The sequence below is a fragment of the Lepus europaeus genome, chromosome 3 (genome assembly GCF_033115175.1).
Source record: "Lepus europaeus isolate LE1 chromosome 3, mLepTim1.pri, whole genome shotgun sequence".
In the NCBI taxonomy this organism is placed as follows: Eukaryota; Metazoa; Chordata; class Mammalia; order Lagomorpha; family Leporidae; genus Lepus; species Lepus europaeus.
Genome location: NC_084829.1, coordinates 156,544,282 through 156,559,548, shown reverse-complemented (window position 1 = coordinate 156,559,548; position 15,267 = coordinate 156,544,282). Strand labels below are relative to the sequence as shown.

At 46.0% G+C, this 15,267-nt stretch overlaps 1 protein-coding gene across 5 annotated transcripts in view; it reads right to left on the bottom strand.

Annotated features, from left to right (window-relative positions):
- The window catches only part of TIAM2 (TIAM Rac1 associated GEF 2), a 258,811-nt gene that overhangs the window by 72,603 nt on the left and 170,941 nt on the right, over nucleotides 1-15,267 (bottom strand). For 4 of the 5 annotated variants that reach the window (XM_062186961.1, XM_062186960.1, XM_062186962.1 and 1 more), the window contains 4 exons: nucleotides 13,908-13,979; nucleotides 4,899-5,060; nucleotides 3,375-3,479; nucleotides 2,847-2,925 (listed from right to left, as the gene is read on the bottom strand). In XM_062186961.1, the coding sequence (XP_062042945.1) occupies nucleotides 2,847-2,925; nucleotides 3,375-3,479; nucleotides 4,899-5,060; nucleotides 13,908-13,979 (418 nt within the window). The remainder of the gene's footprint in view (nucleotides 1-2,846; nucleotides 2,926-3,374; nucleotides 3,480-4,898; nucleotides 5,061-13,907; nucleotides 13,980-15,267) is intronic. The other variant, XM_062186964.1, reaches the window with a different exon arrangement.

Genomic DNA, 15,267 nt, shown 5'->3' with positions numbered 1-15,267 from the left:
AAGTTGACAACATTTGCTGTGTGTTCATAGCAGCATTGCTCAAAACAGCCGAAAGGTGCGCACCCCGACAGCCCATCAGCAGGCGAATGGATAAACAAGCGTGGTTTATTCATGCAGTGCGCGTCACGGAGCCCTCAAAGAAACAGGAAATCCTGGCACCTGCAGCAGCACGGGCGAACTCTGAGGACACTCTGCCAAGCACAGCAAGGCAATCGCAAAAAGCCGCCGTTTAAAGGAGTCCACTTACAGAAAGCACCTAGAGCAGTCAGAATCACAGACTCAGAGCAGAAGGGCCCTTGCAGGGGCTGCTGGGAGATTCGGGGGAGCTGGTGTTTAATGGGTGCACAGTGAAAAATGGGTGCAAGGTGAAAAAGAGGCCTTGGATGGTTACACAGCGCTGTGAACATCCTCAACACCAGGAAACCGTGCACTTCAAAGTGGTGAAGGTGACAAACGTCGTGTTAAATGCAGCTTGTTTTACCATAAGTGTTTTTTTTTTTTTTTAACTTCTAAGCTGGAACTTAAAAATACTCTTAACAGAAATAAAGCAAATTTAGTTTAATACAATAAATATCTGCTGGAAAACAACTATGGGGTTAGGCACCTTAAGAGGGTGAAAATGGAGCAGGTGTTTGGCCTAGCTCTGGTCCCTCTCTCTCTGTGACTCTGCCTTTTAAAGAAAAAAGAAAAAAAAAAAAATAGGGGCCTTTGTTGTGGCACAGCAGGTTAGGTCACCACCCGCAACACCAGCTTCCCATATAGGCACCAGCTCCGGTCAAAGTTGCTCCAGTTTTGATTCAGCTCCTTGCTAATGCACCTGGGAAAGCAGCAGAGGATGGCCCAAGTGCTTGGGACCCCAAAGCTATGTGAGAGACCCAGATGAAGATCCTGGCTTCTGGCTTCAGTCTGGCCCAGCCCTGGCCATTGCAGGCCACTTGGGAAGTGAACCAGCAGATGGAAGCATTTCTCTCTCTCTTTGCCTTTCAAATAAATAAATATTTTTTTAAAAATTTTATAAATATATCTCAAGAAGAGACACAATAAGGGGCCAGCTTTGAGGTACAGCAGGTAAAGCTGCCACTTGGCAGTGTTGGCATCCTATATATGCATTGGTTTCAGTCCTGGCTGCTCCGCTTCCAATCCAGCTCCCTGCTAATGGCCTAGGAAAGCAGCAGAAGATGGCCCAAGTGCCTGGACCCCTGCTACCTATGTGGGGGACCCAGATGAAGCTCCTGGCTTCGGCCTGGCCCAACCTTGGCCACAGATGCCCTTTGGAGAATGAACCAGTGTACGAAGATTGCTCTTTCTCTCTCTCTGTCTCTTTCCTTCTCTCTGTAACTCTGCCTTCCAAATAAATAAATAAAATTTTAAATATTAATTTTTTTTATAAAAAGAAGGTGGAAAGGCTTGAGTGGATACAGTGCTTAACGGCAGTTAGCATGCCGGGCACATTAGGAGGGAGAGCACGTCTCCACGGCCTGCTGGCAGGAGTCACGTTTCCCTAGGGCTCCCTGGTGCCTCAAGCAGAGCCTAGCAGATGGTGGTCACAAAAGGCCTCTTTACAAGTGTCTTGGTTCAGTCATTCAAGCACACAGGACACACACAGAGAGGCCCTGGAAAGCAGGGTGAGGGCCAACAGATGCACAGCCAAGGCTAAGAGGCCTCCAAAGGCAAAACTAACGTAGTTAGGGCAAAACTGATTACGTAAATAAAGAAATGGAGCAAATCTTAAAAATAATTTTAGGTAACTTTAACATATTATGACCTGAGTCATTTGAAAGGCAAATAACCATTCCATCAATACATTAACAAGGTAAGAAATAGTCTGTCTATGCACATAGTTACCATAGACTTATTGAGTTTCTACAGTATCAGACAATACAAGATAGAAATGAACTTTAAGACACAAGTACAGTCTACAAAGAGCTTAGAGCCAAGTTTAAACACAGACCAACAGAAACACAAAAATTAAATGCTGCAAAGTGATTTTAGAAGTGCTGATCCTTAGGGGCCGGTGATGTGGTAAGATGGGTAAAGCTGCAACCCATGGTACCAACATTCCATATGGATGCCGGTTCGAGCCCCAGCTGTTCCACTTCCAATCCAGCTCCCTGCTAGTGCACCTGGGAAAGCAGTCCTTGGGACCCTACATTCACATGGGGGACCTAGATGAAGATCCTGGTTCCTGGTTTTGGATCGGCTCAGCTCCGGCCGTTGTGGCCATTTGGGGAGTGACCAGCAGATGGAAGATCTCTCTGTGTCTCTCTTTTTCTGTAAAACTTGGCTTTTTAAATAAATAAATAAATCTTTAAAAATTATAAAGAAAGAAACGCTGACCCTTCATTGAAAAAATCAGGGAAGAAAGAGATGAAGGAAGATAAAGCAGTCGGAAGACACGTTTTCTGGAGAGCCAGACTTCGAGTCCGTCCTTGAAGGAATCACATCGTCAGGAGGGAGGGTAAGACGGCAGTGCAGGTGGGCAAAGGAGGCCAACAATGAAGACACTGGAGAGCAAGGAGCTGTCACACAGAACCGTGCTCACTGCCTTCAGGTAGAACCTGGCCACGGCAAACCCCCCGTGTGAGTGGGGACCACCACCTCCATCACTTCCAACCTCTCATCCATTTCTCCATACATCCCTTTTCACTACTTTGGCCTTGCTTCCTAACATCAATGTATGTCTCTCTAGTCCACAAACAAAGGAAGAGAAATTCAGAAATTCCTGTCTTACAAGTATATTCTGAAAAAGTGAACGTAAGGGGAAAAAAAAATGACACCCAAAGACAGCAGGGCAAACGAGGTGCGGATGAGCAGGGCAGCTCTCGGAGGGGGCCCCCGACACGTACCGAAGTCAGACGTGCTGCCGGTCTTCGTGAGCTGCACAGTGTGCACAGGTAGTGGAAAGACTTCTATTTCATCATAAACCTGTAAGAGGTGAAAACAGCAAAATCAGAGGATCCGAAGCTATGATATTTTGGAAGGTGACCGACATCTCTGTTCATAATAAAGCGAGAAAGCCGTTTATTTTAAATTTTTTTTTTTTTTTTTTTTTTTTGGCACAGGCAAAGTTAGACAGTGAGAGAGGGAGACAGTGAGAAAGGTCTTCCTTCCGTTGGTTCACCCCCCAAATGGCCGCCATGGCCAGTGCTGCCAGGGGTCAGGTGCTTCCTCCTGGTCTCCCATGCAGGTGCAGGGCCCAAGGCCTTGGGCCATCCTCCAGTCATTTATTTTCTTACACAGGATACTTTTAACATGAAGACTGTTTCCTAACTAGATGCCACATTTAAACTGAGTTTTCCCCCCTAAAGTCCCATTTTTCAAACTCAAAAGGCCAGAGAAGTGGCTCACACTTCCCTAAGTGCACGCACACTTGCCTGTTCGTGCATATATTCACAGGGTGCAGGGATACAGTACTCAATGGTCTCATCTACTAACTTCCGAAGCTGAAGGCCGTAGTGGCTGGGTTCCAACTGCCTCATCTATAAAGACAAAAACAGTTCACTCAGATGTTTAAATGTCCTTTCTTAACCCATCGTTGTTCACCGGGTTCATTCAGTCAAAGCAGGAAGCCTCTGCGTCGGCCGAGTTTCAGCATATCTGAGATCCCACTCTTAAATACGCAGGAAAGAAGAGACCATTGTTTTTGAGGTTTTTCTCTAAATGACGCCGCTCATCTCTAAAGGCAAGAGATAGATTTTTAAGAGGTGAAGATTGGATATACCTGGAATAAAAAATATCTTATCATCTTGGCATATGCAATCTCTTTGTATACTGGTTGTATATAACTTTGAGTTGTTTCCCAAGATAAATTTGTAAACTAATAATAATCTCAGATTCTACAGACTCCAGAATTAGGGATCTGTTACTCCAAAAACTCTAGAAAAGGAAAAATCTGTTCTCTTTTCCTCTCCCTCTCTCTCTTCCCTCTCTCGTACATACATATGCCATCACTTGAAAAACTTATCCACTTTAAAACCGACATTAGTGATGGAGAACACTGTTGCTTTTATGAATAAAAACCTTACATACTGGAGCAAAAAGGAAATGATTCTTAAGGACACAAGATACAGACGTATATAAACGTACAGTACCCTGAAGCTTCAAGTCAGAGTGACAGAAGACTAAAACTAACCATTACCCACATCTATCAAGTGTGCAAGGTAAAGAGTTATCAAACCCTCTGTGCCTTTTTCACCACTTCACAGATTTGGGTGTATTTTCTTTAGAAACTGTAAAAACTATTTAAGCTCTATTCTGCCATCTGGTGGTCGAAAAGCTTCTGATGTGACATTGCTAGAGACGTCCTCACCACACTCTCTCTTGCAGACTTACATCCTCGGATTCAGCTTGATGGATGAAAACGAGGACTTCAGAGAGTTCGCAGAAAGCAGAATTAAAAGAGTTTATTTAGGTGCAAAAATCTATGAAAATCCTGTAGTATTTTCTTTATCACACATATTTTCTGTGAATTTTTTGAAGGCCCCTCGTAATACATTTCCAATAAACAACTGCAAACGGGATCAAATGGCTAATTTAGAGGAGTGTGGTAAAGCTAGTTAGGATTAACCACTCCAAAGTTTATGCCACTTTTTTTAGAGTATCATCTCTAAGTAACTGGCAACAGACTTCATAATTATTCCAGATTTAATAAAGGTACACAAAGAAATTCAGTAGAATCCAAGTTCTTCAGGAAGGCATGGATCATGACCTAATAATTCATTCTTCCAAAGGAATCCACTGGCAGAATGTGCATAAATAAATACATTAATAGATACACTAATATATTCCCTAATCTAGAAAGTGAAGTCTTAAACACCACACAAATTTGAAGACCCAGGGGTGCAACATCAAGGACCTTCTTCTATTCAGAAGCAGATTCCTGCACCAAAAGCCATTACCTTGCACGCCAAAGTCAAAACATCTTCTACTCTGTGTTCGGGCTTGATCGTTACAGTGACTCCTTGACTGTCCCGAAAGTGAACGTAGGCCTGGCTCTCCCATGCGTTGTCTCGGGGGACGCCATCCAGGGGTGAACCGTATCCGTGCAGAAGGTCATCCACCTGATTGACACAGCACAAGAAAACGCTGAAGGGTCTCATATACAGAAGCAGGAAACGACGGAGAAAAAGCCCCTTGAATTTGCAGAGTATTTATCGGAAATCCTTCTACTCTGCTCATGTCACTCGCTTCCCAAGAGCCTCTGGGGCAGACAAGCCCTGTGCCTCCTCCCTCGTTCTGCAAGACCAAGGAGTCAGGTGCGAGTCAGCTGACTCCCTTCCCCGGGGAACTATCCGTGGCCCATTTGGCCACTTAGACCAAGGTACATCACTGTACTCCAGGTAAGGGCAGCTGAGTACCCACTCACGCTGCTCTAGCCCTGTGCCGGGACAGGGCCACTGTGAAATCCACCTAAGCTATGGCCCTTCTCAATTTCCCAGTGAATTGTAGACACACTCATCCACGGCCACTGATGCCCACCTGCATCCTAACCCTCACTTGCACTCAACCTCCTCCAAGCACGATTCGCCTCCATTATTCCTACTTGTTGGTTTTGTTTTTCAATTAACCCCTGGCCCTGGGGGAATCTCCCTCAGCTGCACCACTTTCAGGAAGCCTTTCCCAAGCACGTTCGCTTCTGTGAATGTCACCATCACAGCAATTTCATGGCCCTGTGCTACCGTGCACTCTACAACTTATAACAATAAATGCACATTGTAAAAGCAGTTCAGAAATATTTATCTTGGTCTAGGCTCCAGAATTCGCATGGGAGTAAATAAAACATTTGGGGATTTGAAATCAAAGGTCATAGGTGCTACCACTGAACCTGCAGAGAGTGGCCTAGGATAAGACATTCACCTGGCTAAGCCTCAGCTACCATGAATAAACTAGTTAAGGGCCTAGTAAAAGGGCCATGAATAAACAAGTTAAGTTTGGGGCCAGCACTGTGGCGTGGTGGGTTAACGCCCTGGCCTGAAACGCTGGCATCCCATATGGCTGCCGGTTCGAGACCCAGCTGCTCCACTTCCGATCCAGCTCTCTGCTATGGCCTAGAAAAGCAGCAGAAGATGGCCCAAGTCCTTGGGCCCCTGCACCTGCGTGGGAGACCTGGAAGAAGCTCCTGGCTTCGGATCATGGCAGCTCTGGCTGTTGCAGCCAATTGGGGAGTGAACCAGCGGATGGAAGACCTCTCTCCTCTCTGTGTAACTCTGACTTTCAAATAAATAAATCTTTTTAAAAAAATAAACTATTTAAGTTTATCAACTGGAGAAACTTTGTAAACAAAGGAAGTCATATACGTGAAAACTCCTTACACACCAGAAAACGTCCCACAGATTCAATCATACCTTAAAGTCATCATAAATGGGGAACTTCACTTTGAAGTCCCTGCATTTTATTTTTATTTTTTTATTTTTTTGGACAGGCAGAGTGGACAGTGAGAGAAGAGAGAGAGAGAGAGACAGACAGACAGACAGACAGACAGAAAGGTCTTCCTTTTGCCATTGGTTCACCCTCCAATGGCCGCTGCGGCCGGCGCACCACGCTGACCTGAAGGCAGGAGCCAGGTGCTTCTCCTGGTCTCCCATGGGGTGCAGGGCCCAAGCACTCCACTGTACTCCCGAGCCACAGCAGAGAGCTGGCCTGGAAGAGGGGCAACCGGGACAGAATCCTGTGCCCCGACAGGGACTAGAACCCAGTGTGCTGGTGCCACAGGCGGAGGATTGGCCTATTGAGCCACAGCACCGGCAGAAGTCCCTGCATTCTTAAGAACACAAGACCCTCCTCCATAGGATTACAAAACTAGAACAGAGATAGGGAAGAAATTCAAACGAACAGGTTTAAGCAAAGCAAGGGGAGAATCAAGCTCCCTGTGTCATCTTTTTGAAAATGTGGCGCTCAACGTTGAAGTGACATTTCCGGATCTGTCATTCCCAGCACATTTTCCTGGCAGGATGACCACAGTCAGAATGAAAACCTCCTCATGTGCCAACTCGAAAAGAAACAAAGAGCCAGGAGAGAGAAGGTGCGGAGTGGAGGAAGCCCTCTGCGTGCCACGCTCAGAGCGCTCTGTCTCCAAACCTCCTCTCCTGTGTCTTTCTCCCAGGGACTCCTTCTCATCTGGGCAGATTTCAGCCAGGTGTTTGGGCAACAGGCAGGTGCCGCCCTAAGTCTTGGGTCCCACCTCTCAAGTACACTTGCGGCGAACCAAACTAGAGCCCCAGCAGAGGTCACTGTGCAGTAAGAAACCACGCAAGGCGGCAGCGCGGTTGGACGTTGGACACTGCACTTTTGGAGAACAGAAAAAGGTCACTGAGGATGAGACAAAGACACAGGGATGTAGTCGCAGCTCTGTCCCCTCCCCTGCTGTGCACCCCTGACACTGCCTTACCCAAAGCCAAATGCAACAAACTCGACACGCTGCTTGCCGGTTCACTCACCACTCACACCACCTGTCACGATCATGACCCCCCCCCCCCCACTAGTTAACAGGTGAGAAAAAGAAAGCTCAGAAGATTCTAGAAACTCACCCAAGCTCACATAACTAGTGAATGTGGTATGGCGGGGATTGTAGCCCGGGACATCTGGGCTTGAGCCCGTGCTCACCACCAGGATGCTGTATAGAAACATCAACCTGGCAGTTAACACACGCACACACAGGGGGTGTGGCCTAAATCTAATTTGTCCCCATTAGTCTACTACAGTCAACCAGGATCTGGTTGAACCGGACATTCCCCAGAAAGGACTGGCACTCGCCTGCCTCCCTTCCATTTCCTGTGTTTTCTCCCTCCCAGCTCCAGTGCTGAAACCATATACAAGTGTATCCTACACACACACACAATCGCCCGTCTCTGTCCCCCACTCAGTTCCGTGACTCTGCTCTTCATGTCCCTAGCATAGCAATCAGCAAAGCCCCATCCACGTGTTTGTTATTTTTAGGTCCCCTGCCATGGGTCCTGGGTGATGAGTGAAAGCAGAGGTTTGGAGTTTCTCCTTCCCCATCTCTTTCAGACCTTAACAAAGTCAGGCTGCACCCAGAACAACCCAGCACCTGGTGGCTGCATCAGATATAAAGAGCAATTCACAGTCACGCACAGGCATGAAAGGTAAAAGGTATGCATCTTCAGCAGCTGATCCAAATATATTTATACAAAGGCTTAATCCTCCCTGAAGTTTCAAGAAGAGATACTGACACATTGAAAAAGCAAAACAAATCCTGGATAAAAGAAAGGTGTGCAGGTAAGTGGAGGGACGGACAGAAGTACAGAAGAAATACCCCCATTATATTCAATCACATAAAGCCTTGTGGCTACAACTGCTCTGGGCAATCATTCTCTGAACCTACCCCATTAACCTAAGACCCAATTAATGACAGAAGGAAAATGCCTACCCAGGCCAAGGTCATCAAGGATTCAGACCCTCAAGATAGCTCAATGAAAGTTTAGTATAATTTTCTTCTGCAAGGCACACACATTTACACACATGCTCGTGCTATTAATATATTCAATTCAAGAAAGGTTAAACCCAGTTATTCAAAAGAAGCATCCAGATTGCAGAACTGGGTGTGGGCATTCAGCACAGTGGTTAAGCCACCTCTTGGTACACCCACATCCCATACCAGAGTGCGTGGATTGAGTCCTGGCTCCACTCTCCATTCCAACTTCCTGCTAATGCACACCTTGGGAGGCAGCAGTGATGGCTCAAGCACTCGGGTCCCTGCCATCCAGGTGGGTGACCCAGATTGAATTCCAGGCCCCTGGCATCAGTCTGGCACAGTCCCAGCTGTTAGGGGCATTTGGAGAATGAACCAGCAAGAGAGATCTCTATCTTTCTGTGTTGCTCTGCCTTTCAAATAAATAACTAAAATTGTTAGCTGGAAAAAAGACTGCAGAATTGACAGGTTAATTAATTCATTAGAACTAGAAGTTTAAAAACTACTTGATACTAGAGGTCTCCTTGGCTGCTGTAAACTTTACCTACTTGGGGAGAGAGCTGGACTGATTCCAGCAAGCAGGATTAACACTGTCTATGCAAGCTGACAGCACGCATGCTTTCGGTTCAATAACCTTGATAAAATACCGTCCTACAATCTTTTAGTAAAAGGAACAGAGAAATCTTGAAAACAGGCCCATATGCACACCCACGTGTGCACACACACACAAGCCAACTGGGCAGGTCTTTTCCCTGCTCACCCTTTTAGGGGCTGTGTTAAGTGGATTTTTGTGCACACTCACCTGGAATTTGGTAACTGGCTACCTTTGTCCACTGCTGCATACCCACTCCTCCTGCTCCATAAGCCTCCCCCACTCCCATGACTCCTCCCCAGCCACATGAGAAAAATGAGCTTCCAAATGGACCGGTCAAGGCTGCTAGCTGCTGGGGAATGCAAACAGAGGCAGCACAAATATACTAACACAGCCCAGCTTGGAAGCCCTGGTCATTCAGTGGCCCAGTAAAAGCTTGATCCAGGAAATGGCATTCTCAAGACATCATTTCTAAAGCCTGCAGAGGGCCACTAAACTGTATCCGACATAACCACTGCCATTCAGTAATGGCCACCGCAGGGCACCGCACGGAAACCCGGCCCAGCTCCAGCACCATGGGATTGGCGGCTGTGTGGGCTCACCCTGCAGTCCCGCCCTGACATGGGCGCACCTGCAATGCACTGGAGCCACAACCCCTACAGCCAGGTGGGTTCACACATGCAAACCCCTCCTTTTTATGGCAACTTGTTCAGAAGCATTTATTATTATTATTATTATATTAATGAAACCACATGTCAAATTGCTGAGGCTTGGTGTGCCGCTCACTGGGAGAGAAAATTGAAACTCACAGCAGATGCTTTGGGATCTAATGGCTTGTAATTACCACTTGGATCAGGGAGGGGAAGTGAGTAGCAAATCACAATCTGGCTGTCAGGAGCGGGGCCCACAGCAAGGCAGGCCCGATACCAGGCCCGGCTATTAGCAAGTGAGATGAGAAGCCAACACAAAAGGAGCCCTAGGCCCGCGTCTTCTTCACAAATGTCACAGAGGGGAAAGTGTTTATTTCCTTCTTGGGCTCCAGCCCACACGTCACTTGATAGGAAAGGGAAACAAAGCCCGCGCTGGCTGGCTCGCTGGTCGTCTGTACACGTGTCTGTGTGTGGACACTTCTGTGACGCGGGGCTCCACACTGATAGTCTGTTGACACAGACCACAGTGGGCCAGACTGAGTGGTTTCATTCCCATTTTCCACCTGAGAAACAAACAGTAGGGTAGTCTCCCCGACCCCGACCTCTGGTTTGGAGCTAATGACAGGCGACAAGACTTCATTCACTCACTGCCATGAAAGCGGGGACGCCCAAGCCAATTTTCCAGGGGAGAGGGCCAAGGCCCAGGGGCTGCCACAGTTCCTGAGTGAGGCTCCTGATGGAGCTGCCATCCAGGGCTCCAGCAGGGGTTTGTTGTCACAATCTCCATTACAAACGCCTCCCTTCAGAGGCCCCAGGAAAGCCATTATTACTCATCAAGAAGCCGCTATGAAAAGCTTTCGGGTTTTCTGGCGAGCCAAAGTATCCTTCAGCAGTACTCAAATAAGACTGGCTTTATTCCAAGGGTAACAGATTTCAAATGAGGGCGGCTCAGGTTTGGACCGCCCCGTGATGCGCCAATTAGAGTGGAATATTTTAGATTGCTCACCGGGCCCCTCCATCACAATGGCCCCTCTGTGCTCCACGGACGGACATAATGTACTCACTGTATAAAAACAGATGCTTTGTCCTCCTTATAAATATTCCCCGAGAATGATCAGCAGAGGAAAACTTGTGAAATGTATTATTAATTATTCAACCAGGTAACCGGCTGACTGGAAGTCCCAGAGACATAAAATATCAACTTATACCCTTAATAGTAGCAGCAAATCAATTTGGACTTAGTTGTTTGAGAACTAAGGAACAGAAATAATAGATACACCATCAAAATAGTGCTATGAAAGAAAGGAATTTTTTCATTCTTCCCACATCAAAAGTATATAGGATGACTTCCTAGATATGAGAACTTAACAAGTATAGACCCCTGCACCATGACACTTTCCTCTCACCTCTTCAAGCATTGATGGATTTGTCAGCCAAATACAAGAAAATCATCTGCTAATGTGAGCCCAGTTTAAATACGCATTAAGTTTGCTTCTCACCCCCAATGGTTATTTTTGCAAAAATTTATTTTCAAAGGCCAATGTAACTTCTGTTCATAGAAAGTGCTTCAGTGATATAATTTCTCAACCTTTAAAGAATGAATTTAAAATTGTTATACAATGCTTGGAAAGCCTAAAATCATAGGCTATTATGGCAAATAGAGCAGTTCTCCATCATTAAATGACTACATCTAACATAAATAACTAATGTGCAAATTATTAAGTCAGTACCATATACTTAACAATGTGCTAGAGACTTGGAATACACATGCAAGTAATAGGAGAGGCCTAAACGCTACAGACCAAGGGCCCTGACTACCAGCTCTCCTGGAAAAGAAGACATATAAGAGAAGATTTCAAAAAAAATTCATGGAGGTGTAGGCACTGTGCCGTAGCAGGTTAAGCTACGTTCTACAGTGCCAGCATCCCCTATAGGCACTGGTTCAAGATCTGGCTGCTCCCCTTTCAATCCAGCTCCCTGCTAGTGTGCCTGGGAAGGCAATGGAAGATGGCCCAAGTCCTCAGGCCCCTGCACACACAGAGACTCGAATGAAGCTCCTGGCTCTTGACTTAAGCCTGGCCCAGCCCTGGCCATTGTGGTTATCTGGGGAGGGAACCAGCAGATGGAAGATCTATCTTTCTCTCTTTCTCTCTGTAACTCTCCTTTCAAATAAATAAATCTTTAAAAAAAATGAACTTTTGGTAAGGAAAATTTTTGAAATCCATGCGTACATTTTCTATAATACACGTTTTTTAAAAGACTCTTATTGTGACCAATGACAACAACAAAACCAAGTCAAGCCCCTTGAAGATGGTGTGGTCTGATCTGGATTTTTAAACAGGTTCCACATGTGCACATAAATAAAAGGGCAGGGGAATGCTTTGTTATGAAAAGTCTGCCATGTGGGTGGAATGATTTATAAGAAGGAAGGTTTGGGTTTGACTTCCTTGCCACCATCCTGGGTGAGATTCAGGTAAGGAGAGCATAAGACAGCAACTGCAGAGCACAGGGTCTGGGTAGGAGCCGCCGTGGCACCTCACTAGCTGGCCAAGGAGCCTTGGAGGAGCCAGGCTCTGAGCAGAGGGTTTCAACCCCATTCTGAGCTCCCCCTGGAGGAAGCAGGATGGCTCAGGCAGAGCTGCCCTGGGAGCCTGCTCCACAATGATGCTGGCACAGCAGGGATCGGGCAACCCTCGCCCAGGAGTTGAGGACGATTACAGAGCTGTCTGTGCTGTGTATTGGGGATGGTGAAATGCTCCTCATTTGTCCCCCCTCCACCAGGATCTATCACAGCATCTGACACTCCAGCATTCCTCAGTGTTTTCAAACAAAATTCCTAATTCAATGAATTAGCCCCACTAATTTACTACAAACACCACTTGCTCTGCAAAGGCATTTTAAGCTTATAAAAGCCTATGATAAAATGATTCCCATCCTCAACAAACAGCTGAGAGGTCTGTCCGAAATCAAACAGAAGATAAAATGAAGTAATGGTGAAGATAAAGAGTGATGGATAGCGTGAAACATGGCTTCAAAAGAAAAGCATGGGTTTGAAACACAATGAGGAAGCAAAGCACATCCAAACAGTCTTCACCCTACTCCAGAACTTCACTCTAAAGCTATTGTGAGGATCTGTTCAGTTAGAGCACTTGTTAAGACCACAAGGAGGGGGCCAGCACCGCGGCTCACTTGGCTAATCCTCCACCTACGGTGCCGGCACACAGGGTTCTAGTCCCGGTCGGGGCACCGGATTCTGTCCCGGTTGATCCTCTTTCAGTCCAGCTCCCTGCCCAAGTGCTTGGGCCCTGCACCCGCATGGGAGACCAGGAGGAAGCACCTGGCTCCTGGCTTTGGATCAGCGCAGCGCACCGGCCATAGCGGCCATTTTGGGGGTGAACCAACGGAAAGAAGACCTTTCTCTCTGTCTTTCTCTCTCACTGTCTAACTCCGCCTGTCAAAAAAAAAAAAAAAAAAAGAACACAAGGAGGGGCTGGTGCTGCGGCACAGCGGGTTAAAGCCCCCACCTACAGCACGGGCATCCCATATGGGCGCCGGTTCAAGTCCCAGCTGCTCCTCTGCCAATCCAGCTCTCTGCTATGGCCTGGGAAAGCAGTAGAAGGTGGTCCAAGTCCTTGGGCCCCCGCATCCGTGTGGGAGACCTGGAAGAAGCTCCTGGCTTTGGATCTGCTCAGCTCTGGCTGTTGCGGTCATTTGGGGAATGAACCAGTAGAATGGAAGACCTCTCTCTCTCTCTCTCTCTCTCTCTGGCTCTGCCTTTCTCTGTAACTCTTTCAAATAAATAAAATCTTTAAAAAAAAAAGTTAAAAAAAAAAAAAAAAAAAAACACTGCAAGGAGACCCTGCCTAGCGGAGGGCATCTGCAGATGCAAACATGGCTACACCCAGGGCCAAACGTGCTACTGTGGGAAGACCACTCTGAGTCTCAAGAGGAAAACCCACTCCAGATTCACTGAACTCTCAGGAGAGGGTGTGCCCTGCTGAAGAACAGGGACGGATAAGGAAAAGATGCTGCTCCAGCTTCAGTCATGTCACTGGGAAGGTTGTTTTCACGACTCTGTCATGTCACTGATCTCAGAAATCTCCTAGTACTCTACTGGAGATTATTTTAATTCTCAATCTGTTTTCAATACATTCTCACAGAAATTCTGAATGAGGATCCCCCCCCCCCCAATTTCTCATTGGAAAACAAGATGGCTGCCACCTACAGCAAAGTTTACCTCACTGGAGTGACTGGAGTTTTGAGGTAGCTGAGTTCCAGAAAATCCATGGCTGCCACTTGAATCAAATATCTGACAGACAGAGGGGGGGAAGACACATGAAATGGCTGTGCAATGTTCATCTGGCCATTAGTCTTTGTATACTGAACAATTAAATTTCTCTATAATAGTTTGAGACCTTGATATCAAAATCTGTAACATCTACTATTCTAGAACATTTAAAGTTTCAACTTCGAAAAAAACAAGACGCCCTTTTCCTTCCTGTATGGTTCCATATCGTATTCTTCAATGGTGCCACCTATTACCCAAGGCTTCCTAGGTCTTCTTGATGTTGCTTTTAACCAAAAGCACACATTTTTGAAGATGTGGGACACAGCCCAGAGTTGGCAAAACCGCCAAAATCAAGCATAGAACTCTATGTGCACAGAATAAATCATGGAGAAAACTATAGGCTAAATGTAAAAAACGGGTTATGCTTGCGTAGAAGGAGTAGGAATCATTCCCTTAACTTATCCAAAATTTACCTTCTAACTTTTGCAACAGAATAATTGACACTAAAGATCATGTTAACGTTCAGGAAAACCTACTAAATCAACTTCATTCATTTACATGCGTACCAACACATGGGTTTAACTGGTTCCATATCTTTTTCAAACAAACCAAAAAAATGTTCAACCAAATGCTTTTTGTTTATTAAAAAATCTTATGTTGAGAACATTTACCCCACACACTGCGTAAAGACCACATTAGACTGATATCTAATTGGCTGCATGTCTGTCTCTAAGGAAAAGAAGCCTTTTATGGTGTGCTTTATCATGTTACCATTAATTATACAGAACTGCCTATCTTAATTAAAATCAGAAGTGGCTATAAGGACATCAGTTAAACTTCAAAAAGGCTCAGCTCTCTACAGCAAAGGCCCTGCATTAGCCAGTGGCTTACAGTTGACTACAATCTATAATGAAGAAATATATGTCCGTTTGTAACCAACAAATGATTACCCTTTACAAGTAACAGCACAGCCACAATTTTAGGGGCCACATAAAGAGGTTTCATGAGTTTCAGCTCATTCTCTTGACCAGTTCACTCCCAGCCCCACCTCTACACCTGTATTGTTGCAAGGTTTTCAACAGGTCTAAGAAGTTGGCAGGTGATACTAGCCTTTCTAGTCACCTAAGCCACACAAGTGTTATGCACAAATTAAAAAGACACATACAAGTTAGAAAACCAAGTCCCATCAAACGAGACTCTGTTTCAGCTGATGCTGCAAGCAACAGGAGCAACCTGGTAAAAATAAAACAACTTCTGATTTAGTTGCAATGTTCTCCCTGGTCTCTAAATCAGATCATCATCGAAGTTC